This window comes from Aspergillus candidus (assembly GCF_002847045.1).
Source record: "Aspergillus candidus strain CBS 102.13 unplaced genomic scaffold BDW47scaffold_4, whole genome shotgun sequence".
NCBI lineage: Eukaryota > Fungi > Ascomycota > Eurotiomycetes > Eurotiales > Aspergillaceae > Aspergillus > Aspergillus candidus.
Window position 1 is genome coordinate 420,595 of NW_020194009.1, and position 21,509 is coordinate 442,103.

Consider the following 21,509-nt stretch of genomic DNA (forward strand, 5'->3'; position numbering starts at 1 on the left):
GTACACCCGGGCGTTGTCACGATTATGCAAACCGGGTTCGCCGTCCCCGTCCACATCCCACGGTTGCTGCAATGTCACCGTCTACTGCAACATTTAGCGCCGGGGGGAGACAGGGGGGCTGTACACGATCTTCCTCGTCTTGATCGGAGACCACTTGTAGCGCTTGACCCACACGCTGACGGCGAACAGACCGGTCAGGAGGGTCAGGGCCTTGACACCCATCTTCTTGCGGTCGTCCATCTCGGGCTCGGCGGACCAGTTGAGGAACTCGACGACGTCCTTGGCCATCTGGGAGGTGGTGGCGGGGGTGCCATCCTCGTACTCGACGACACCGTCGAAGAGGACACGACCCATGGCAATAGCTGGAAAGGAGGATATTAGAACACGCAACATCGAATTGATGATAGATTCTGGCAGGACTCACCAGTGCCGGGGAAGTAGGGGTTGAAGTTCATGCCCTCCTGAACGGAGGCACCGGCGGGGGGCTCGTCAGGGTAACCGGTCAGCAGACTGAAGATGTAATCGCAGCCACCGTGACGGCCCTTGACGATCAAGCTCAGATCCGGGGGCAGGGCACCACCGTTGGCGGCACGAGCAGCCTCCTCGTTCTTGTAAGGGCTGGGCATGTAGTCGGACAGCTTGCCGGGACGCTTCTCGATGTCACCCTGGTCGTTGGGCTCGGTGTCGTACTCGTTCTCCTCGGCGAAGGCCTTCATCTCATCGACGGTGTGGGTGACACCGACGAACGAGCGCCAGGGCACACGGGTCAGGGAGTGACAGCTAGCGCAGACCTCGCGGTAGACCTGGAAACCACGGCGGAGACTAAAGAAACGGTATGTGTCAATCGATGCCCTCCCCTCGGGGTAGACGGGAAGAGGCCCAGGAGGCCACGGTCGTGGTAACTTACGCCTGGTGGTCGAAGGTCTTGGTCCACTTGGCATGCTCCCAAGGATAAGCGGTAGCGTGCAATCTTTTGAAATCGACAAGTCAGCGATCTTGCACTTTTCCAATACTGTTCGAATGCCATTGTCCGGTCGGAATCATCGGAGACTCCAAATTGATCGGATGACCATTCTTCCAGAATTTTTAACCGATGTACTCACCCTTCCTCAGCAGGGGTCGAGGCAAAGGCCTCCTGTCCAAAGAGATAGGCGGCGGAACCGAGGGCGGCAGCGGTTGCGACGGAGGCAGTGAGGGTGAGGTTGAAGGGGGAGTTGGCGGATTCGGTACCGGCGGACGAGGAAGCAGACCGCTGGTCACTTTGTCAGTCGAGAGTCCCCGAAGAATGGTTTCAGACGAATGGTGAAGCCATTGTCTTCATCCGTTCGGTCCAATGGGGCGTGAAGTGGGTGATTACCGTGGAGGTTCTGTTCAAAGACTGCCGGGCGAGACCCCGGAAGGGGACGCCGCGCATGGCTGTACGACCCAGCATGCTGAATGTATGAAGGACCTTCCGATCAACGGAGAATCAGGAAGGTATTATAGCGACGGAAAGGAGGGAGGGGAGGGGAGGGGGGGTGGGACGGAGGCTCAGCGCACAGGAGAGTGCTTTTGGATGTGAAGTCGAGGTCGAGGTTGAACCGTCAAGTTTCTCTAAGGCGGGTTTGGAATTGCCTAAACCTTCCCGCTGATTGGCCGACCCGCCCGGTCTAACTGTCTTCGGTGAAAACCGCGATTTTTCGGAACAACAAATTTCGAGCAACACATGATGACCGCTCTAGTTATCTACACTTGGTGAGCTTGAAGATGGTCAAAGAAAATTAGAGTAGAGAATATGCTCCTTTCATTCGGTATAAACTCGTCGACAGGAATTTTCCTTATGTGTGGTGCAGACATTCGAAATCGGGCCACTTCCCTTCCACCCGGCAATGTGTGGTCCCTAGAACGCCTCCGTCTTGGCCTGGTTTTCCGACGCGATACCCGTCTGGAGGGCCTGGATGGCCGTTCGAATGTCGCTTCGGGTGCGGTTACTATACATGACGAGCGATAATGCAGGTAATCGTCGAATAGTGCGACCGCTGAGACCCTGTTGCCATCAGTCCGAGCCAACTCAATGTCATCATGACCACAGCCTCTCACCACACTCGCGGCAACTGCGTCGGCGAGCAGTTTGGGAACGGCGTCGGAAAAGATCTGATAGTTCAGGATCATCTCATCGAACGATGGGAGTAAGAGGCTCTTTGCAGGCTGCTCCACGTATTGTAGTGCTGTTTGTGGGTCTTGCGGATCGACTTGGATCACATCGAAAGTGATTCCCTCTATGATCTCCCGCCGGCTCATCTCCTCGAGGCATTCCTTGTAGATCTCGTAAATGGCCCTGTCGGATAAGTGGGGTATGTGCTGTTTGATGTCAACGCGGTCAAGAAACGCCGGGTCCTGTCATCAAGACTGCAGTTAGCATAGCAGTTTGTTACAGTGCGCGAGCAAGGGGACGGATCCTTGCCAATGCTGTGACCAAGTTGCTGGTACAGACGACCACCACATTTGAATGGCTCTTTAGGCGATCCAGTCCGGTCAGCAGTGCATTCACGGCACGGACAGCATCGAACGGCTCGTTACTATTAAGCGCACGTTCTCTACGAGCAGCCAGCGTTTCTACCTCGTCGATAAGGACGCAGAAAAAGGTGTCCTCTTCCTCCTCGAGCAGCGTCTCAATGCCCTCAAATGTCCTGTTCACCAGCTTTCCACTCTCGCTGAAGAACTTGCTTCCAAGGGTGTGTGCATTTATCTCGATCAATTTGCTCTCAGGGTAGAGTTTGCCGAGACGTATTGCGAGCTTCTGGGAGAGACCACGACTGTGGCCACCTCAACTCAGTGTATGCTACAATATTATAGCTGATTGACGTACCAGAGACTTGTTTTGCCCGTCCCAGGTGGGCCCCATAGAAGCACCAGTCGATTCCAATTAATAACCCATTTGCTGAGCTTCCGGGCAGAAAAAAGCACTGCCTCGATCAGTTCTACAGAACGACATCTCTCGGGCAGACCATTGGTTTCAATGACATACCCATACGACTCACTGCGTGTAGGAGATTGAACTGGATAGGCTGGTCAAATTTCAACCTGCTCCATGTAGTGTGGTCAACATCCAAATCACGAGTAGACAAGGGGTCTGCCTTACGACTCCCACAGCCCGTCCAACTCTTTATTCGGCAAAGCCATCACCCTCTCCTTCGGTATGTCGTCACCATCATTCGCCGGTTCCTCCGGGTGCTGGATTTGTTGCGAACTCTCCTGGTCAAACTGAGGTCGCAGCTGGTATGCCTGTACATCCAATTCGACCTGTTGGAGTCGGTATGCTCCCGATTCGGAATCTCCTCCATTGCATTCTGTGACGGTGATGGAATCAATTGCATGTACGTATGGCATTTTGAGACCGTCTGTACTATAATTAGGACAAATCAAAGATCCATGCCATGGTAACGTTACCAAATGAAGAGATCTCCTGGCCCAGCGACAAGACCACGAAATGGTCAACGAGCCACTTGGTTATTTCATCTCTGATCTGCTGTATGTGAGATTTTCTTCTTGTGCAAATTATACAAGGGTTGAGAGAGGAAGTTCTGAGACAATACCACATCAGTGCGAACGACAATGCCATCAGCTTTCACACGGGCCTCGATGTGAAGGACTGGCTGCTGAGAAACCTCCATTGGCTGGGTGATGCACGTAGTCGTGTTCATCATCAATTGAAAGCTCGTATTACAATGCTCGAGAGAAGTAGAGACAAGAAGTGAAGTATATCTTTATCAATTGGGAAGGGAGAAGTTGGGCAAGATGTCGAGCAGTGCTTGAGAGGTTTACTGCTGTAAGTAAACCATGGACATGCAAACAGGACAATTCGCCTACTCTTCTATATTCGAGTCTAGACATATATCAGAACATGCACAGACTGAATCCGAACAACCAAATAATGCGTCCATTGCTTTCTTTAACACACTACGATTCATTCAAATCAACATACAGGGCAGTCTAGAGTATCCAGCAACATATTCCTGCTGAATACAAGATTGACCCCTCCTACTTAATGGAACTCAGACGATTATCGCCACTATGCCGGCAGGCCGCACCCAAAAAGTGACAATGATGCAATCATCTGGTCAGCATCACACTGCATGTATATGGCTTCGAAAGTCCATATCTGTTACTGTTGTATACAACCCTACAGCTCAGATGCCAACCATATTGCCAGCCATAACCGAGGTTGATCAAAGGCGCCCAAACCTACACAGAACACGTCATTAAAGTCAAAGCAGGGGCAGTCCCACTGTGAATATCCGTCAAATGTCCAACATGCAAGGGGCCAGACAGTGGCTTGTGGAGTTCTAGTCTTTGGAAAGTGTGTCGCCCCCGATAACTCTAACTCCATATGGTGGGTGAATTTGGATTCAGTTAAACACGAGACGTGGCTGATATTTGTTCGCATATCAGTATGTGTTATATAACTCATATCTAGTGAGTAGATATAATTGAGGTGGTGGGATATTCTATATATATTACCGCAGGTGAGCTTGGCTGATGAGGTATTTTTAGACCAGTGCTGCTATGATATATATTGGGATCTATATTTTTCTAGACCTTCTCAGTACTCTTTTTTCCACAGATTCCAAGACAAGTCACATTTTACTAAGCATTATTGAATTCCTTACCCAAGTAATAAGAGTTGTTCTAATTCTGTCACACGATAATAGCAGATCTCTGTGAAGTGACCAGCTCATAGATAACTGCTGGGCGGTCGGAAAGGGTAAATTGGGGGGCCAATCAGTCGCTTGACTTGGGAAGTTCTGGGGTTCATCCAATGCTCAACTCCCCCCAGCTCAACTATTTGCCCACCGGGCACTGAACTTGTTTTAATAATGATTGTATCGGCCTATGTACCTTTCATATCTTGAATGTTATAATATTGATCCGTCTAGACACCTTCCTGTCGTCCAATTTGCCCCGCAGAGCGTGGACTGGCTACCGACTGCCACCAAACGGGCTGGGTCATACACCGCACGAAACACACCCAAAGGGTCCTCCCGATGCCGAAATTGAGACTACAAGATGTCGAAAGCGAGAAATGGGCCACGGACTGGCGGGAAACCGCGCAGAGATGTGCTGGCTTCGCTGAAGATGGCGTCCATGGAGGAGGTCTCCAGGGCGTCTCTTCCAGCAGGTGAGTTCGGTTGTCCCTGGGATACTGCGATGCGATGGTTTCGTCTAACACTAGATTAGAGATTATATCCTTGGTCCTTGAATACCTCTCCCCCGCCGACCTTATCCGAGTAGCGCGCTCGTCGAAACTCTTGCACGAGATGGCATACGATGACACCCGATGGGTCCAGAGGTTGAAGCTTATGGGCTGTTGGGATGAAATACAGGCGAGGAAACACGTGGAGGAATCTTTTGGGACGATTGCCGATGTGGAGAAGGTGGAGGAACAGGAGCTGGTGGAAGAGTCGAAGCGGTTGTCTGGTCTGGGGGCGGGCACAGCAGAGAAACCGGCCATTGCCCTGAATTCGCTTTCAGACGGGTTCGACCAGATCAATTTGAGTACCGTCCCGGCCAACGATCAAGCGGATGATTCGGAACACGACCCCGTCCTGGGAGTGATGCGGCAGGTCAAGTCCATTCGCGGGGAAGCACGTCAGCAATACGGGAAAGTGCACGCAGCGCTTGGCCCGTTCTACGATGACATCGCAAATCTGGGCGCGTCTCCTGATAATCTGGTCTACAAGAGCTACACCGACCCGTACCAGCAAGCCTTGATCCTGTCCCAGTTGCAAGCGTTCTCCAAGAGCGACTTGACTGATGGCTGGCGCGAAAGAGTGAACCGACTCCAGTCGGCTGTATCGATGTTCGAAACAACGGCAGTCAAAGAGTTCCGACATGGGTATGAGACAGATGATATTGAGGACCGCATGCGAAAATATGCGCATGTGCTTTGCACCCTGAACGGCGGAGCGGCGGCCGTGGAGCTCTTTATCCACCACAACCATATCATCACGCGGAAGTCGGACTTCGGCAAAGTGGCTGACTGCATCGACGAAACAACACAGGAGGTGAAGCTGGAGCATACCCAGGCATTCTTCACGCGATTCAGCGTCGCCTACAATGAAGAGGTCTCGATCATCAATCGCGCATTCCCTCGTTCGTTGAGAGTGGCCACCCCGTTCATTGACAAGGTGGGACAAGGCGTCTTGTTCCCGTTTTTGACCGCCGTCTTTGACGAGCTCCATCGCTCAAACACGGAAGCCTACTTGATTGCAATGTCTGGAACGTTCGCGCAGTGTCTGAACTTGGCCGACACTCTGTTGCCGGTTCAAGGTTCCGAGGACAGCCTGGACGAGTTCGTAGACCAAGTGATTTCCAAGGTTTATGAACCGCACCTGGACACATATCTCGCAGAAGAACTGGACTACTTCCAGAAACTCTCGGAGTCGGCGGTGGGAGACTGGGACAGACAGTTGTCGGAGCAAGCCGCTTCGACCGAGTCATTTCTGCTATCCAACATCAACCGACAGGCTGAAAAGCGCGATTTTTTGACATCATTCAAAAAGGTGATCATGGCGCCAGTCAACATCCTTCCTAGCTTCTCCAGCACCAAGTCATCGGAAACCAGGCCCGACCAGGGTCTTACTGCGGATGATGGCACTAGTGGATCAAAGGGTACCAATCGGTTCTCGACCATGTCGTCGCCCGCCACCCCTGCAGCAGTCGAGGCGCCCACTTCGGAGCTGGCCGCCAAGGCTGCGATCATGAAATCGAAACTGGAGGGTATCAGCTCGCTCTTCAGCATCGAGGTGTCCCTGGGCCTAGTCCACTCGGCCAAGTCGAGCTTGGAGCGAGCGGCGCAGTTTGTCCGGGTCGGGGGTGAATTGGGCGGCGTCGTCAAACAGCAATGCGAGGCGATTTTTGTTGCGCTGGTCCGCATCCTGGGACACCGCCATCTGATCGCTGGCTTTAACAAGGCCGTCAATCATCTGTCCAACTACCGGCCTCGCGAGCAAGGGGACCGTGACCAGTCCGGGGTGGAACCCCTGGTGACTTTCTTGGAATTGGTCAACGTCGGAGACCTCATCCTGCAGATGATCGACGTCTTCTACGAGCAAGAGCTGATCGGGTCCAAGCTGACCGATCGGAACGATTTCCTCGACCCCGCTGTCAAGGAGAAGAAGAAGTTCGAGCAGCACCTGGATGAGCGGGTGGCTGCGGGACTGAGCAAGGGCATCGACGTGTTGATGGAAGAGGTCGATTACATCCTTGCCACGCGGCAGCTGGCTACGGACTTCAATCCCAGTGTCTCCACTGATCCCTACCGGAAGACCATGGACGTCAGCGTGACCGACGCGGCTAGCGCCGTGGTCGATGTGGTCTCATCGCACACACAGATGCTGGTAGGTAGTACAGACAAGAGCACGCTGGACGTCTTCAACCAGGAGGTGGGACTGCGACTGTTTACCGCATTGTGCAAGCATCTGAAGCGCCAGCGCATCAGCATCGAGGGATCGTTGAAGTTGATCAGGTATGTAACCCCCCTGATTTCTGCGAATGCCGACCTAACTAACCCGACCAGCGACATGAACCATTACTTCAAATTCATCCAGACACTCAAAAACAACGAACTCCTCCTCTACTTCAAAGCCTTCCGAGAACTGTCCCAGATATACCTGATCGACCCGTCCGACTCCAAAGAGCTCGCAGCGGTGATTGCCGACGGTGACCGATTCTACGGGATCTGGCGGGTAGAAGAAGTATACGAGTTCGCCGAGCGACGGGCAGACTGGTACCAGGTTAAAAAGGAAGTCGAGCGAGCCATGTACGGTATTGGATGTACAGTGATGTGAGAAATTTCTTGGTGTGTATATATATCCTGTTTTTTTTTTCTTTCCTTCTCTGTCTTCTATCCATAGAAATGAAATACCCCTGTGTTGCATTCCAGCAAGTGGATCTCTATCTATAGTCTCCGTAGCAGTGGGGCTCAAGGAAGTCCCGGAACACCCAACCACCAAGACTCCCACCTCAGATGTATATGTCATGATAGTCTTTCAGCACAAAATAACCTTTCCTGCACCTATTCCCCCCCCTGATCGCAAAGCTTAATTGTCTCTCTCCTCCGTCATGGACCACATACTGGTCCCGTTGACTACGCGCCGACCCAACTGACGTCAATGAGCGAAGCGCCTACTGAAGCAATGAAGTCAACTATTTTTATTCATTCGCTGCAAATCATGGCTTAAACATGGTGCCGCCGTGGTGGCTTGGACTGGCTTGGACTGGACTGGATTTGGTTATAATGGAGAGTTGTGAATAAGACGAGTGTGTTTCAGTGGTTTTTGTTTGTCTTTGTCTTGGATGTATTCATTGTCTAGGTTGAGTTAACTCAACTACTTGCAGATTCGTGATTGTTTGCTATGATCGATATAGATTTGGGTTTTATTCTGCGTCTTCCCGGGGGGATATGATTGTCGCAAGCTGTATAGCGCCAGGCACTGCACAAGAGCTACATGTCACTCACCACTCGCCCTTCTACGACAACCCTTATCAACCACCAAACAACCAATCCTCAACCATGCGACGACAACACCAGAAACATCAAGGAATATCCCTCCTCGCCCTCCTCACTCTCACACTCACCACCCTCCCCGCCCCAACAACAGCAACACCACCACCCCAAACAACCCAAACAACAGTCCACGTAACAATGACCCCCACAGCACCGCAACCCCCCTCATACACATCGCCCGACATCTTCCGCGACACCGTCCTCGCACACAGCAACGACTACCGCAGGAGCCACAACGCTTCAGCCCTCGTCTGGAACGAGACCCTCACAGATTACGCGGCTGATTGGGCGGGGGGTTGTAAATGGGAGCATTCTGTGAGTTGGCCCCCAACCTTAGAGAGACTATACTGTTCAGCCCTTCCGACTGTTCTTCCTTCGGCTATGGCTCTTGAAAACAACACAGTGGGAAAGATATAAACTAATGAATGGGCAGCACGGACCCTACGGCGAAAACCTCGCCTTCGGATACCCTGACCCCGCCTCCGCCCTCGCAGCCTGGGCCGACGAGAGCCAAATGTATAACTACGATATCCCGACTGGCTTTACGGAAGAGACGGGGCATTTTACACAGTTGGTCTGGCGAGGGACTGAACAGGTGGGATGCGCGGCTATCGATTGCGGGTTTCGCGATAGCGATAGCGATAGTAGGAAGACGCGCGCGCAGAAGGACAGTACGCTGGGGAAGTATGAGATGGCGCAGGGGTGGTATGTTGTTTGTGAGTACTCGCCTGCGGGGAATGTTGTGGGTAGCAGGGGTGGGAGTAGTAGTAATACTGGTGGTAGCAATAGTGGTGGAGGGAGGAGTAAGATTGCTGCTGGGGCTGCTGATGGGGCTGATGTTGTTGCCGCTGGGAGTAGTGGTGGGAGTGGAGGTCGGAGTCAAGGGGGAAACGACGATAAGTGGTTCTTTCGTGTCAATGTGCAGCCGTCGAGTACGTATTCTGGGCCGTGGCCTTCGAGTACTACGGATGAGGGTGGGAATGATGATGATAGTAGAGCTGGGCGGGTGTACGGGGGCCAGAGGGTTGGGTGGAGGGTTGTGTTGGGTGTGGTTGTCGTTGTGGTTCAGATGCTATAGATTGATTTATAAAAGCTTCAATGTCAAACACGCTATCCTACGCGTATGTAATGTTCTACTAGGCCGTTACTGCAGCTCGTCATTGTCATCGCTCATGCTACCAACGCGCACATAAGTCCCAACGGGATATGCAGTACACATATATTCACTTTTTCATGGTTTCGGACATCCCGCACGAAAACCATGGTAATCGGATCACAAGAGGCTGAGGCTCACAGGAAGAGGGGAAGCGAGGACCGCTCCACGAGAGGAAAAAGGATATCGACAGATGACGCAGTAGAAGGTAGAGAAATAAAGAGTAAAAAAAAAAAGTAGAAAAAAGGGAAGAAAAAACCTAACATTAAATTCCAACATGCTCCGTTCAACCGATGATTTCTTCGTGCTCCTCGACAATCTCCTCGACAATCTCCTCCACCACGGCCTCGCCCTTGTCTTCCGTAGCGGGAGGAGCGTCCTTGGCCAGCTTGGGATCGTCCACATCCTCCGGCAGTCCGTAGACCTCCTTGTCCTCGGACAGGAGCTCCTTCTGCTGGCGGAGCCAGGCGGTCCACTCGCTGAGCACACGCTTCCGCGTCTCGACCACGGCCGTGTTGGCGATGTCCACCGCGTACCGGTCCTCCTCGTCGAACTCCTTGGAGTACTCGCGGAGGTTCTTGCGCACTTGCTTCTGCTCTTCCTTGCTGAGGAGCGTGGCGGGGCGCGGGCGCCAGAGGAACTGCTTGAATTTGTCGGTGGGGTTCTCGGAGAGGGTTTGACCGGCGAAGGTGTGGAGGGTCCAGCCATTTTCCATCTAAAAAGTGTCAGTGATCTGTCGATCATATGTTTTATGGGGGGAAGAAAACCTACCGAGTGGGTCCAGGAACTGGCGCTGGTCACCACGTACCGGCCCGTGGGATCCCAGTCGACGTCCGTGACACCGTAGTGCTCCACGGTCTTCATTAATTGCAGGTTGGCGGCCAGGTCCTTCTCTCCCTCGGCCTTCTCACCCTCGAAGTCCATGTCCCAGAAGTCGATGTCGTAACTCGATTGCGAGTGCACGGTGGCCACGACGACGAAGCGGCCCTTGGGCGACCAGTAGATGGCGTTGCTGTTCTTCTTGTCGACCACGCGCACCAGCTTGAAGTTGCCGGCCGAGGGGCCCTTCTTCTCGGGGGCGAAGAAGGCGACGGAGGTCTTGGGGGCGACGGCGGCGCCCTGGGCGGCCTCGCCGGTGGTGATGACGACGAAACGGCCCCCGTTGGGCTCCCAGGAGAAGTTGATGACGGTGTCCTTCAGGCTGTCGACGACCTCGACGGGGACGCCCTTCTCCTTGATGCGGAAGATCTCGAGGTTGGTGGCCATGGACTTCTTGGACTTGGAGTGACGGTCGACCTTGACGCACACGTAGGTGCCCTGCGACTGCCAGTGCAGCTTCACGTCGGACACGTTGAACAGGTTGCGGGTTCGGACGATCTCCTTGGAGGGGACGCTCATGAGACCGACACGGGCGGGGCTGCTGCCGATCTCCGGGGTCCAGAAGCAGAGCAGCTGCTCGTACTGCTTGACGCCCTCGCGGGTCACGGTGGCGGGGGACCACTCGAAGTCCATCACGCCGTCGATCTTGACCGACGTCTTGTCGAGGAGGTTCATCCGGGGCAGCTCGTAGATGGAGATGGACTGGCCCTGCATCATCCGGGCGACGTACTTCTCGTCCGCGGACCACTTGAAGGCCGGCCACTGGACCTTCTTCTTCGGCTCGCCTTCGGCGCTGGCACCGGCGGTGAGATCGTGGGAGACGAAGGACCGCAGGGGCTTGCCGGTGGTGATATCCCACACGATGATGTTCTTGCCATCCTCCTCGTAGGACAGGGCCGACTGGCTGCCCTCCTCAACCTGGATGGGGCGGGCGGACCAGGTGGTGATGTAGTTCTCTTGAGGGGAGAACTCGATCAGCTGGACGAAGGGATGGGGGAACTGGCGTTGCTTGGAGAAGGAGGCGCCGCCCCAGAGCTGCACACCCTGCGGGTGGACGGAGGCCAGGAAGGTACCCTTGGGGGACCACTGAACGAACAGCTGCGTCCAGTGGGCCCGATCCACCACGTTCTCCGGCGGGTTGCTCTTGTTGTTCCAGAAGACTCCGACCTTGTCACCCCGGTAGAGCGCGAACTGGTCGCGGGCGTGGACATCGCCCATCCAGGACCGAAGGTGCTCCTTCTCCTTGAAGGCCTCGACGGAGGGGGCCTTGTATTCCTCCTCGACGCGTCCTTCCCGACCATACCGTTCAATATCCATCAACTTGTTAACCATGAGGGTGTGCTTCTTATCCAGGGGGACTCCGTGGAGCTGCTTGACGGCGGCGATGGCCATTTCGGGGGTCTCGTATTCAACAAAGGCGAATCTGCAGGAACCAATCCCATTAGTCTTTCCCAACCACGGGGGGAGGTTTGCGACCACCCCCATTCCGTTCTTCCATCCCACACACGTACCCTTCAGTCATGTTCTTGTCGCTCAGGGGCATAAAGACGGCATCTTCGGAGGTGTGGCCGACCGAGTTGAGCTTCCTCAACAGGAATTTGATGAGCTTTTGTCGGCTGTCTGCGGGGACGACGGGGAGTCCATCGATCACGATAAATGTGTCCAGGCCTTCGTCGACTTTCACTTCATATTGTGCTTTGAGATCTGGCGATCGAAGTGGGAGGTTAGATACCGGACGTGGAAATCTTCGTCTTCCTTTGTCTATGGCGTGGGTCGGACTCACCGGAGAAGTCGATCTCCTCCTCCTCCTCCTCCTCGTGGAGGTCTTGCTCAGAGAGAGTATCGAAACTAGGCGCCATGGTGATATAGGGAGGGGGGAATTGTCGGGGGGGGGGAGTTGGAGGGAGAGCCAACGGCGACGAGGGAGATGTGGATGCTTGGCTGCTAATTGGGGAGAGGGGGATGATTTCTGCTGAGCGAACCCATTCGGCCTGTTTTTTTAGGGCAAAAAACGAACAAAACCAAAGCGCCAAGCGTGTTCTGTGTGCGATCTGCTGAGTCAGGCCTGAGTCAGCGTGTCACCTGATATCTGCCAACTGGCCAGTCTGTCACCTGACCAGATGCTGAGTCAGAGCGCCCCCAGTCACGGGACCGCAATCACGGGGCAGTCACGAGCCCGGTCACGGGACCCCACCCCGTGCGCTGTCGTTGGTCACTCGCGCGACTTTCTCTACTTCGAGATAAACTGCTTCCCCCACACATCCCCAACTGGCTTTGGTTGCTCCGTGGGTTGGCTGTCACTTGCTCATTCCTAGCTGTCTTTTGATTCTTTGTCCCTTCCTAGATCGATCTGGGTTTTTTTTTTTTTTTTTTTTTCTTTTTTGCTCCGTTTCCTGTCATATTGAACATCTTCCCTTGGGGACCTCCCCCCGTTGGTCCCATATGCCCCGCCGGTCCTAAGCGCCAGCGCTACGCCCCGATCTGGACGGCCGATCTTTTACAACAATTCACCTGGACCGTGACCCCGACTTCCGCGTCCCTGTCACCCCTCTCCAATATCATCCGCCCAATTTGGTCCAGTAGAACAATTGTCCCGATAGAATTTCTCCCCTGTCAATCCCACCTGGATTCCCCCCCCCACCCTACCCCTGCAGTGAGGAAGACACTCGCCCAAAGGTGACCAAGAAGGATGTCGCGTAAGTGCCCGTTCGATCGGTTGAACGACCGAGGTCGCTCACTGCCTGCCGAAGTCGCTGCTAACTGACATCATTTTCTCTGTCGCGACAGTCTCCCCGGATTCCCGTGATAATTATGTCCCCATCATCGACTCAATTCTGGCCAAGAGTGATCTGACGACGATCTCGGAGAAGCGCATTCGCAAAGGCCTGCAGGATGTGGTCGGTTATGATCTTACTCCGCAGAAGGTGTGCTTGCCCGCTTTTCCCCTCTCGCCGCGATCCGATCTCTCCATACCTTCCCTCCCTCCCTTGTCCCTCCGCTTCCCTGGGGGTCTCCGTCCACCGTGAAGCGTCATGATCAGTGCGCTAACATGATCCGTTTCCTGGGTGTCAGGCTGCGATTAAGCAGCTGATCATGGAGAGGTTTGATATCTTTGCGGAAAAAGGTGGCATTGGCGAGTCCCCCCAGCCCGAATCGAATCCCGTGTCCACCAACGGTCACGGGAAGGACAAGGACTCTGTGACGCCGGTGGAGCCGTCCTCCCCCGCGCAGTCGTCGATGTCGCAGAAACGACAGGCGGAGAGCGAAGAGCGCGCGGACCTCTCGGGCAAGACTCCGCCGGCCAAGAAGAAGAAGTCAGACCATGATGTGGATGCGGATGCCGTGTTCGCGGCGAAACTGCAGGCGGAAGAGAACCTGCGCGCCCGCCCGACCCGCGGGGGCAACACGCGCCGGGCTCAGCCGGTCAAAAAGAAAACCAAGGCCAAGACGGCTAAGAAGGTCAAGGCAGAGGATGATTCGGACTTGGAGTCGGGCTCGGATGCGGGGAAGAAGGTCAATCGGTCGACTGGATTCCACGTATGTTCTTTGAATGCTCTCACAACCGGCCTCGGATGCTAAAAAATTGTTTAGAAACCCCTGAATCTCTCGCCGGCCCTGTCTGCTCTGTTAGGGGGTGAATCAACGGTGCGTATAACACACCCCGGTGGGACCCAAACATTCGACTAATGACCCGCAGCTGTCGCGCCCCCAGACGGTAAAGAAGATCTGGGCATATATCCACGAGCACGAACTGCAGGACCCGAGCGACCGACGGCAGATCCGCTGCGACGAGCCCATGCGTGCTGTCTTCAAGCAAGACCGGATCCACATGTTTACAATGACCAAGATTCTCAGCCAAAACTTATATAGTCCTGATGAATAGTCTGCCGCCCCCTCCACTGTGTGTGGGCGGGAGCCTACGAGGATCATAGGCCACCGGGAGTCTGTCTCCATGACTCCCTTCTTTACGATTTTCCGAATACCTGATACTGCACCGCATTGGCAACCAGGCGTGATCATGATTGGTTTTTGTGACTTTACGACGCGCTCCTTTTACTCCGGACACTCATTGGCGATTGGATTGCTTTCCCTTTCCTTTGTGATTTTCTTAATATCATTCTGTTTTTCTTTTTTTCTTCTATCGTTACTTCTGATCTTTTCTACAGCGGGAGTTGGCATCCTCTTACAGACCCGACGGATGTTGGTCATCTTGAGATTTAGTTATTGGGAGGGAGGGAGGTGATACTGTGGCATATTTGAACTATTTGTTTCTGAGGCGTCGCCTCAAGCCCCTTTTCTTGGTGCTAACCGTGGCCTGGCGGACGAATCTTGTCGTCGCTCGTGGGATGCTGGGACGTGGAGGAACGCTGATGGCAATGAGCCAGGCAAGCAAGTCTAATGCTTTGATAGGGGATGAACTATTTAGCATGCGGATGATCTTCCCCGCATCGTGGCATAGTGAAATACTAATCCTGTCATAGAAACGTGGTCCCAGAGTCGTAGCAAGAATAGTTATAACAGAGGAACAGCTGCATGAGAGCCTCCCTCTAACCCCAAAGGAGAGCCCGACGGAGATCCGCTCCGCATAATGCATAATTCCCCTGCTCACTAAGCAATGCCGAGCACCACCAATTTTTTTGGCCGTTTTGGCCCGTTTTCTCTCATTCCTCGCTGTCATTTCATTTCATTCCATTTTCCCTCCCTCTGCAAGTCGCCTGCCAGAATTCCCTCTCGTCGCGTCCCTCCTCCTACCAGGCAGACAACTTTCGTTTGACTCCCTCCCTCCCTTGGGCCTTTGCCCCTCTTCCCCCTCCCGAACTCCGCTTCCGTTGCCCCTCATGTCTGAATCTCAGCCGTCCCGAGCTCCCCCGCAAGGCCCGAGCCGCGGGGGTCGTCGACGGGGTCGAGGGTATGGTGTTGCTGGCGGCGGCGGCGGTGGTGGTCGCTCCGACCAGAGCGAAACGCCAGCGCAGTCGACAGAGAGCTCCAGTCGGGGCTCGAAATCCAGGGGCGCTCCGTCCCGCAGAGGCCGCGGCGATAAGCAGGACCGCGGCGGGAAGAAGCCCGAGTCCACGACCGCTACGCCAACGCCCACGGGCGCACTGTCCAAGGCGAAACAGGCTACGGCCCCTGCGACGGATGATGACGCCGACGATGGCGAGGTGTGCTTCATCTGTGCCTCCACCGTCGAGCATACCTCCGTCTCGCCGTGCAATCACCGCACTTGTCATATCTGTGCGCTCCGCCTCCGGGCCCTGTACAAGAATAAAGCTTGTGCCCACTGTCGAGTATGTTCAAGAGGATCTGCATAATACAGACAAATTGCTAACGAGCTATCTGCGACCAGACGGAGTCGGCCTACGTGATCTTTACGGACGACCATACGAAGCGGTTTGAGGACTTTACAAGCGCGGACTTTTCGCAGAAGGACGAGAATCTCGGGATCCAGTATGCGAATGATGATATCTTTGAGGATACTGTTCTGCTGCTGCGGTATAACTGCCCCGACGACAATTGCGACGTGGCCTGCTTGGGGTGGCCCGACCTGCATCGTCATGTCAAGAACAAGCACGGCAAGGTCATGTGGTATGTGATGGATGCGAATGAAGATCAACCACCGCGAGACTAACCTGAGAGTGTGACAGTGACTTGTGTACGAGGAACAAGAAGGTCTTCACCCACGAGCATGCGCTGTTTACCATGGCGGAGTTGCGCAAACACGAGAAACACGGAGATGACGTTCCCGGATCCGTCGATCAAAGTGGCTTTAAGGGCCACCCTGAGTGTGGGTTCTGTCGCCAGCGGTTCTACGGCGATGACGAGCTGTATACCCACTGCCGCGACCGCCATGAACGGTGCTATATCTGCGACCGACGGTCCTCGACTCGCCAGCAGCAATACTACATTGACTACAATGCGCTGGAGGACCATTTCCAGAAAGATCACTTCCTGTGCCTCGACCAAGAGTGTCTGGAAAAGAAGTTTGTCGTCTTCGAGTCGCAAATGGACCTCAAGGGGCACCAATTGGAATGCCACCCCAACGGGATGTCCAAGGATGTCAGACGGGATGCGCGAATTGTGGACCTGTCTGCCTTTGACATCAGAACGCCATATCAACCACAGCAGCGACAACGCCGTGGTGCCGGCCGGGGACGCGACCCCAACTCGGAGCCTCTCCCCCCATCCAGCGCGCAACCGCTGCGGCGCGACGAGGTCGCCTATCAGCGCCAGGTGGCCATCCAGAGTTCGCAGTCCGTGACAGGCCGAAGCTTTGGCGGCCAGCTGTCTCGCAACGAAACCCAGACCGTCCGCGCGCCCCCGCGGTCCGGGGCCGCCACCCCAGCCGCGCCGACGCCAGTGGCCGAATTGAGATCCCTCAATCTCGGCGCAGCAGACTCAGGGCCCGTCTCGCCACAAGAGCAAGCCCGTCGTCTGCGTCACGCAGCCGTGGTGGAACGCGCCGCCAACCTGCTAGGCAACGACGCGGGCAAACTTGACGAATTCCGCACCCGCGTCTCTCACTTCCGGACGTCCCAGATCACCGCGACCGAACTCATCGACGCCTTCTTCTCCCTCTTCGACACCTCCAGCACCGAACTGGGCAAGCTCATCAAGGAGCTCGCCGAGATTTACGAGGACGAAACCAAGCGCACCGCCCTCCTCCAGTCCTGGAACGACTGGCGCGCCATCAACGAAGACTACCCGGCCCTCCCCGGCGCAGGCGGCATGATCCCGGGCATGTCCCCAGGCACCGTCAACGGCACCGGCCTCGGCGGCAAGCGCGTCCTCCGCCTGAAGTCCTCCACCGCCCAGTCCTCCCGCTCAGCCGTCGGCAGAAGCGGTGCCCTCCCAGGTTCATCCTCTGCCACCGCCGCCGCCGCAGCCAGCAACCCATTCCCGCCGCTCTCCGCCGCAACCGCCCGCTCCGCCAAAGCCAACGCCGCCGGCGCAACCTGGGGAGCGTCTGCCTCCTCCGCAGGCCCATCCCCCTCCCTCAGAGGCTCCTCCCCCTCCCTCCCAACCCCCTCCTCCTCCTACTCCAGACCCAAACCCACGCCGTCCCGCCCCGTAAACCCCACCAGCAGCGAAGCCTTCCCGTCCCTCCCCGCCGCCCCGAAACCCAACGTCCTCATGGCGGGTCTCACCCGCGGCACCGTCCGCTGGGACAACCAGCGCCCTGCGCCGTCCAACCCGTGGGCTGGATCCTCCCAGGCGGAGCTGAACCCGGACGACGAGTTCCCTGAGTTACCTGGTGGTGGGGGGAAGAAAGGGAAGGGGAAGAAGGGGAAGCAGACGCTTATTCATTGGGGTTGATATCACCTTGTATTGGGGATCCTAGTCTGGGGATTCTAGTATTGGGGATCCTAGTATTGGGTAGATTTTATGAGTACATATACTTGTTTTTGATGTTTGATGTTTGAGGTGCACTGGGAGTGAGACAAGCGTTATGCGTGTGATTCATCTCTTTTTTTCTTTCGCTCTGCTTTTCTTTCATTTTTCTACTAAAAAGCTTGTGTTTAGCGGGTCATAATACAACTAACCTAACTAGAGCTAGGTGACTTGGTCATTGTGGATGGTTTTGACTGTAGATGTGATGTGATGTGAGTGAGCATTGGACAAAGTGGTGGTGAAAAGTTATATAATGTATTACTACTACATACTCTTTATATAAATACTACGGAGTAAACTATCTAAGAATACTACACTATCTAAGGATAATTGCGTCTTCGATCCATCTCTGACTACGGATCAATCAACCACAGCTGAAGGAGAATTCGACGAGCAGATCCCGCTCACCTGTTGGTCTGCTCCAAGAGAAGGAGACCAGGTATAGGCATGAGGTGCGGGTGTAAAAGACGAGGGCACTGTGGTGTGTGGGATGCTGGCTATTTCAGCAGATGGTGGTTCAACTTGATCAGGAGCAATGATTTCAACCTTATCAGTGGCGAGGACCTCACCGTCGCTATCACAACTCATATCATCGGCACCGTCATCACCATCATTGCCGCTGTGGATACCAACCAGACTTATATCCCCATCATCATCCCCATCATTACCGCCGTCACTATCAAGAAGGCGTACATTCCCCTCACTATCGCTATCCCCCCCACCATCGCTATCCCCCTCACACAAACTACCCTCCTCATCAGCAGCATCCATCCTCACCACGAACTCATCCTGCAACCGCACCAACCACCTCCTCAGTGCCTCCCCAGAGACCGTCCCACAACGTGCCAAAACCAACTGCTCCCGCAGCGCAAGCAGCAGTCTCCGCTTATGCGCAATCCCAACCGACCTCGCCCGACTATGTCTGCGCCTCGCAAGGGCGTCCATCGCAGCAGAGACATCCCGCGCGATCCGCATCACATCAGGCGCGAAATCAACCAGATTGGCGAGTGCGAGGCCGTAGGCTTGCGCGGGCGGCACCCCCTCCGCTATGCGGTAGAGCATTGTCATTTTGGACCCGTCCGCTGTGAGATCTGCGGCTAGGTGGAGGGAGACGGCGCCTGGACGCGCGGATAGGATGGTTGCTAGGTCGTGGAAGTGGGTGACGAACCAGGTTAGGGCGTGGGTCGTGCAGAGGAGGGCTTCGGCTATGGCCAGTGCGATGGATAGGCCGTCTGTTGGGCTGGTGCCGCGGCCGAGTTCGTCGATGAGGACCATGCTTTTGTTGTTGTCGGGGCTGAGTTCGAGGCTGCGTAGGATGAATGCCATTTCGCGCATCTCCGAGGCAAACGTGGACACGTTTGCTTCGAGGTCGTCGGCTGTGGAGACGCGCGCGAAGAGCTGGTGGACGAGTGGGAAGGAGGCGTACTCTGCTGGGACGAAGGAGCCGATCTGCGCCATGATGGTCATGAGAGCGAGGGCGCGGATGTAGGTGGACTTGCCGCTCATGTTGCAGCCTGTGATAATTTGGAAGCGGGACTGCGGCGTGGCGTAGGCGTCGTTCGGGACGTACTTCTTCGTGTGGATCTTCTCGCGGAGGGGGTGGCGGCCGGACTTGATGGCTAGGACGTCTGTCAGCTCGGGCCGGATGTAGTCGTTGCAGGTGGCCAGCTGGGCGAAGGTCGAGAGCATGTCGAGCATGGCGATGGCTTCGCTGACGCGGAAGAGGGTGGAGACTTCTGTGCAAACGTCGCGGATGAGTTCTTGGATTGTCTGGTCGCTCATGCTGACTACTTCGTTGTGGGCGTCGACAATCTTCTGGTTGAGCTTGACGAGGTCCAGGGTCTGGCACTCGATGCGCTTCTTCTTGCGGTACACGTTGATGAATATATCCGGGAGGTAGCAGTTTGTCTCTGCGGCGGAAATGCTGATGTAGTATTGGCGGGCTGTGTCGAATTTCAGGTCCAAGTTGAGGTTATGTGTTTCTGTCAGTTGAATTAGGAGGTCACAGATTAGAATCACGGTCAATATGGGCTGGGCCTACCAGATAGCTGTGCTATGAGATCCACGGCATCCATGTTTGTTTCCTTGTATGTCTGTCTCGCCACGTCGAGCAGGGTATTCACGCCAGTCTATACCGGTTAAACATGGCAAACCCATATGGCGAATAAACCCACCCGCACGCAGTAAATTCGCTGATTTCTCAGATCCAGCGGTTTGGTCTGATACGCAACATGGTCATTGAGGGTAGACTCGATGAGCTGCTCGACCCCTCTGTGACCCGCCGGTGCGCACAGCTATGCGAGGTTAGCTTATCCCGCAGTAGGCGGCACACTGTACCTCTCTGATTGTCAGTAATAGGCTGCTTTGGGCGGTTCCCAGGGCCTTGTAGATTGATTTGATTGAAGACACATAAGACTTGAGCATGATCACGTTGTTGACGGACTGCTCGACGTATTGGAAGGTTCGTTTCGTGGGAACCAGTATAAGCTGGTTTGTCAGTAGCTTCCGAGCCTACGAGGAGGAAACTCACAGACGACAAGACTTTATCCGCATCAATGAAGCCTTTCAAAGCTGTAGACACATAGTCAGTGGCACTAGAGAGAAAAGGAGTGGTAGAGAGCAGGGGCTAACCCTGTCTAACAGAGACAAACATATCCTCCTTAGTCGACAAGTCCTCCACTGCGTCATAACGTGCCAGCAACTTTGACTGCTCCGTGGACGGCTGCAGAATGTTGGCTCTCAACAACCTCGATCCCATCGACGTGAGCGTTTCATTCAAGAGCCCGAACAGACTATGTTTTGACTTGGTACTGTGGATATTCTGGACGAGTTCCAGCGAGACGATCGTCGACAGGTCGATGGACATAATGCCTTGCGACGGCTCAACCCGGATGCGAAGGGAGTGAGACGCAAAAATCCGGTTTAACTCGAGCTCTACGTATTTGAGGGTCTGGAGGTATATCAGAAGCACCGTCTAAACCTCCAAGGAGTCAGTCATACAGCAGCAAGACAACACGCCGCGAAGAAGTGTCCTCCGAGTGCCAGCTTGACCGATTCAAGATCTTCCGGAAAGGCAAGCCTGTCGACGTATTCATGGCCCGCCTTCTCCGACCAGCACCTGCGATCAAGGAAGGTAAAGGTAGTGTCTGGGATATTCTCGTGAAGTATGCAGTACAGCTTGGAGTCCCTAGCTGTGTTCATGAACAGAATCTCCGTGGGCTCAAAGACGCTGATTTTCGTAATCGTCTTGGCATACGTCTGGCTGTCACAGATCTGGCAGAGAACCGTCTCGGCGGTTGAAAGATTGACAAAAGCCAGTCCCACCGTGGATGAAATACCGCGCGATTCACTCACTGCACAGACGATGTCTTGAGATGCCACACTGGTGGCTGTTGTTGTCGGTCTCGTCCGCAGCGGACCACTACTCTGCCGGGAGAGTGGGACGAACGAGTCTGCTACGGGGGTAGCCTGAGAGAGAGGAAACGACATCAGATCAACCGCTGTTTCTGTCAAAAGTATCAACGAAAGAAAAAAAAAAAC

General features: G+C 54.8%; 6 protein-coding genes across 6 annotated transcripts; 3 read left to right on the plus strand and 3 right to left on the minus strand.

The window, feature by feature from the left end:
* Positions 1-93: 93 nt before the first annotated feature.
* On the minus strand, positions 94-4,139 carry BDW47DRAFT_115285 (putative pachytene checkpoint component Pch2; the record flags this gene model as incomplete). The annotated part of the gene is made up of 13 exons (XM_024814782.1): positions 94-362; positions 425-822; positions 908-970; positions 1,104-1,259; positions 1,887-2,026; positions 2,080-2,376; positions 2,444-2,795; positions 2,849-2,945; positions 3,008-3,063; positions 3,122-3,380; positions 3,430-3,505; positions 3,576-3,656; positions 4,113-4,139. The coding sequence occupies 13 exons, from the start codon at positions 4,137-4,139 to the stop codon at positions 94-96; spliced, it is 2,271 nt and encodes a 756-aa protein (XP_024675574.1).
* Positions 4,140-4,608: 469 nt separating this feature from the next.
* BDW47DRAFT_56229 (exocyst complex component Sec10 family protein) lies at positions 4,609-7,932 on the plus strand. The gene is made up of 3 exons (XM_024819316.1): positions 4,609-5,158; positions 5,218-7,507; positions 7,559-7,932. The coding sequence occupies exons 1-3, from the start codon at positions 5,047-5,049 to the stop codon at positions 7,827-7,829; spliced, it is 2,673 nt and encodes an 890-aa protein (XP_024675575.1). The 5' UTR covers positions 4,609-5,046; the 3' UTR covers positions 7,830-7,932.
* A 622-nt stretch (positions 7,933-8,554) lies between these two features.
* Positions 8,555-9,520, plus strand: BDW47DRAFT_122605 (putative extracellular SCP domain protein Pry1; the record flags this gene model as incomplete). Its single annotated transcript, XM_024815872.1, has 3 exons — positions 8,555-8,863; positions 8,982-9,264; positions 9,474-9,520. The coding sequence occupies 3 exons, from the start codon at positions 8,555-8,557 to the stop codon at positions 9,518-9,520; spliced, it is 639 nt and encodes a 212-aa protein (XP_024675576.1).
* Positions 9,521-9,679: 159 nt separating this feature from the next.
* On the minus strand, positions 9,680-12,487 carry EifCb (translation initiation factor eIF3 core subunit b). The gene is made up of 4 exons (XM_024820860.1): positions 12,364-12,487; positions 12,092-12,284; positions 10,473-12,003; positions 9,680-10,416 (listed from the first exon to the last, which is right to left on the minus strand). Exons 1-4 carry the CDS (start codon positions 12,437-12,439, stop codon positions 9,988-9,990), a joined length of 2,229 nt encoding a protein of 742 aa, XP_024675577.1. The 5' UTR covers positions 12,440-12,487; the 3' UTR covers positions 9,680-9,987.
* Positions 12,488-13,269: 782 nt separating this feature from the next.
* BDW47DRAFT_133090 (uncharacterized protein) lies at positions 13,270-18,234 on the plus strand (the record flags this gene model as incomplete). Its single annotated transcript, XM_024817738.1, has 7 exons — positions 13,270-13,276; positions 13,368-13,504; positions 13,653-14,117; positions 14,278-14,449; positions 15,336-15,868; positions 15,928-16,166; positions 16,226-18,234. The coding sequence occupies 7 exons, from the start codon at positions 13,270-13,272 to the stop codon at positions 17,892-17,894; spliced, it is 3,222 nt and encodes a 1,073-aa protein (XP_024675578.1). The 3' UTR covers positions 17,895-18,234.
* A 99-nt stretch (positions 18,235-18,333) lies between these two features.
* BDW47DRAFT_133092 (MutS family protein MSH4) lies at positions 18,334-21,458 on the minus strand (the record flags this gene model as incomplete). Its single annotated transcript, XM_024817739.1, has 8 exons — positions 18,334-18,462; positions 18,516-19,951; positions 20,011-20,098; positions 20,144-20,263; positions 20,307-20,456; positions 20,500-20,540; positions 20,601-20,919; positions 20,970-21,458. The coding sequence occupies 8 exons, from the start codon at positions 21,456-21,458 to the stop codon at positions 18,334-18,336; spliced, it is 2,772 nt and encodes a 923-aa protein (XP_024675579.1).
* Between the last annotated feature and the right edge of the window lie 51 nt (positions 21,459-21,509).

Bases quoted from the DNA above. Each gene is read 5' to 3' on its own strand.
- EifCb (XM_024820860.1), bottom strand. From the start codon at position 12,439: ATGGCGCCTAGTTTCGATACTCTCTCTGAGCAAGACCTCCACGAGGAG. The intron at 12,004-12,091 runs GTACGTGTGTGG...TGGTTCCTGCAG, and splicing joins GACAAGAACATGACTGAAGG to ATTCGCCTTTGTTGAATACG. The intron at 10,417-10,472 runs GTAGGTTTTCTT...GACACTTTTTAG, and splicing joins CCAGTTCCTGGACCCACTCG to ATGGAAAATGGCTGGACCCT.
- BDW47DRAFT_56229 (XM_024819316.1), top strand. From the start codon at position 5,047: ATGTCGAAAGCGAGAAATGGGCCACGGACTGGCGGGAAACCGCGCAGA. The intron at 5,159-5,217 runs GTGAGTTCGGTT...ACACTAGATTAG, and splicing joins CAGGGCGTCTCTTCCAGCAG to AGATTATATCCTTGGTCCTT. The intron at 7,508-7,558 runs GTATGTAACCCC...TAACCCGACCAG, and splicing joins GGATCGTTGAAGTTGATCAG to CGACATGAACCATTACTTCA.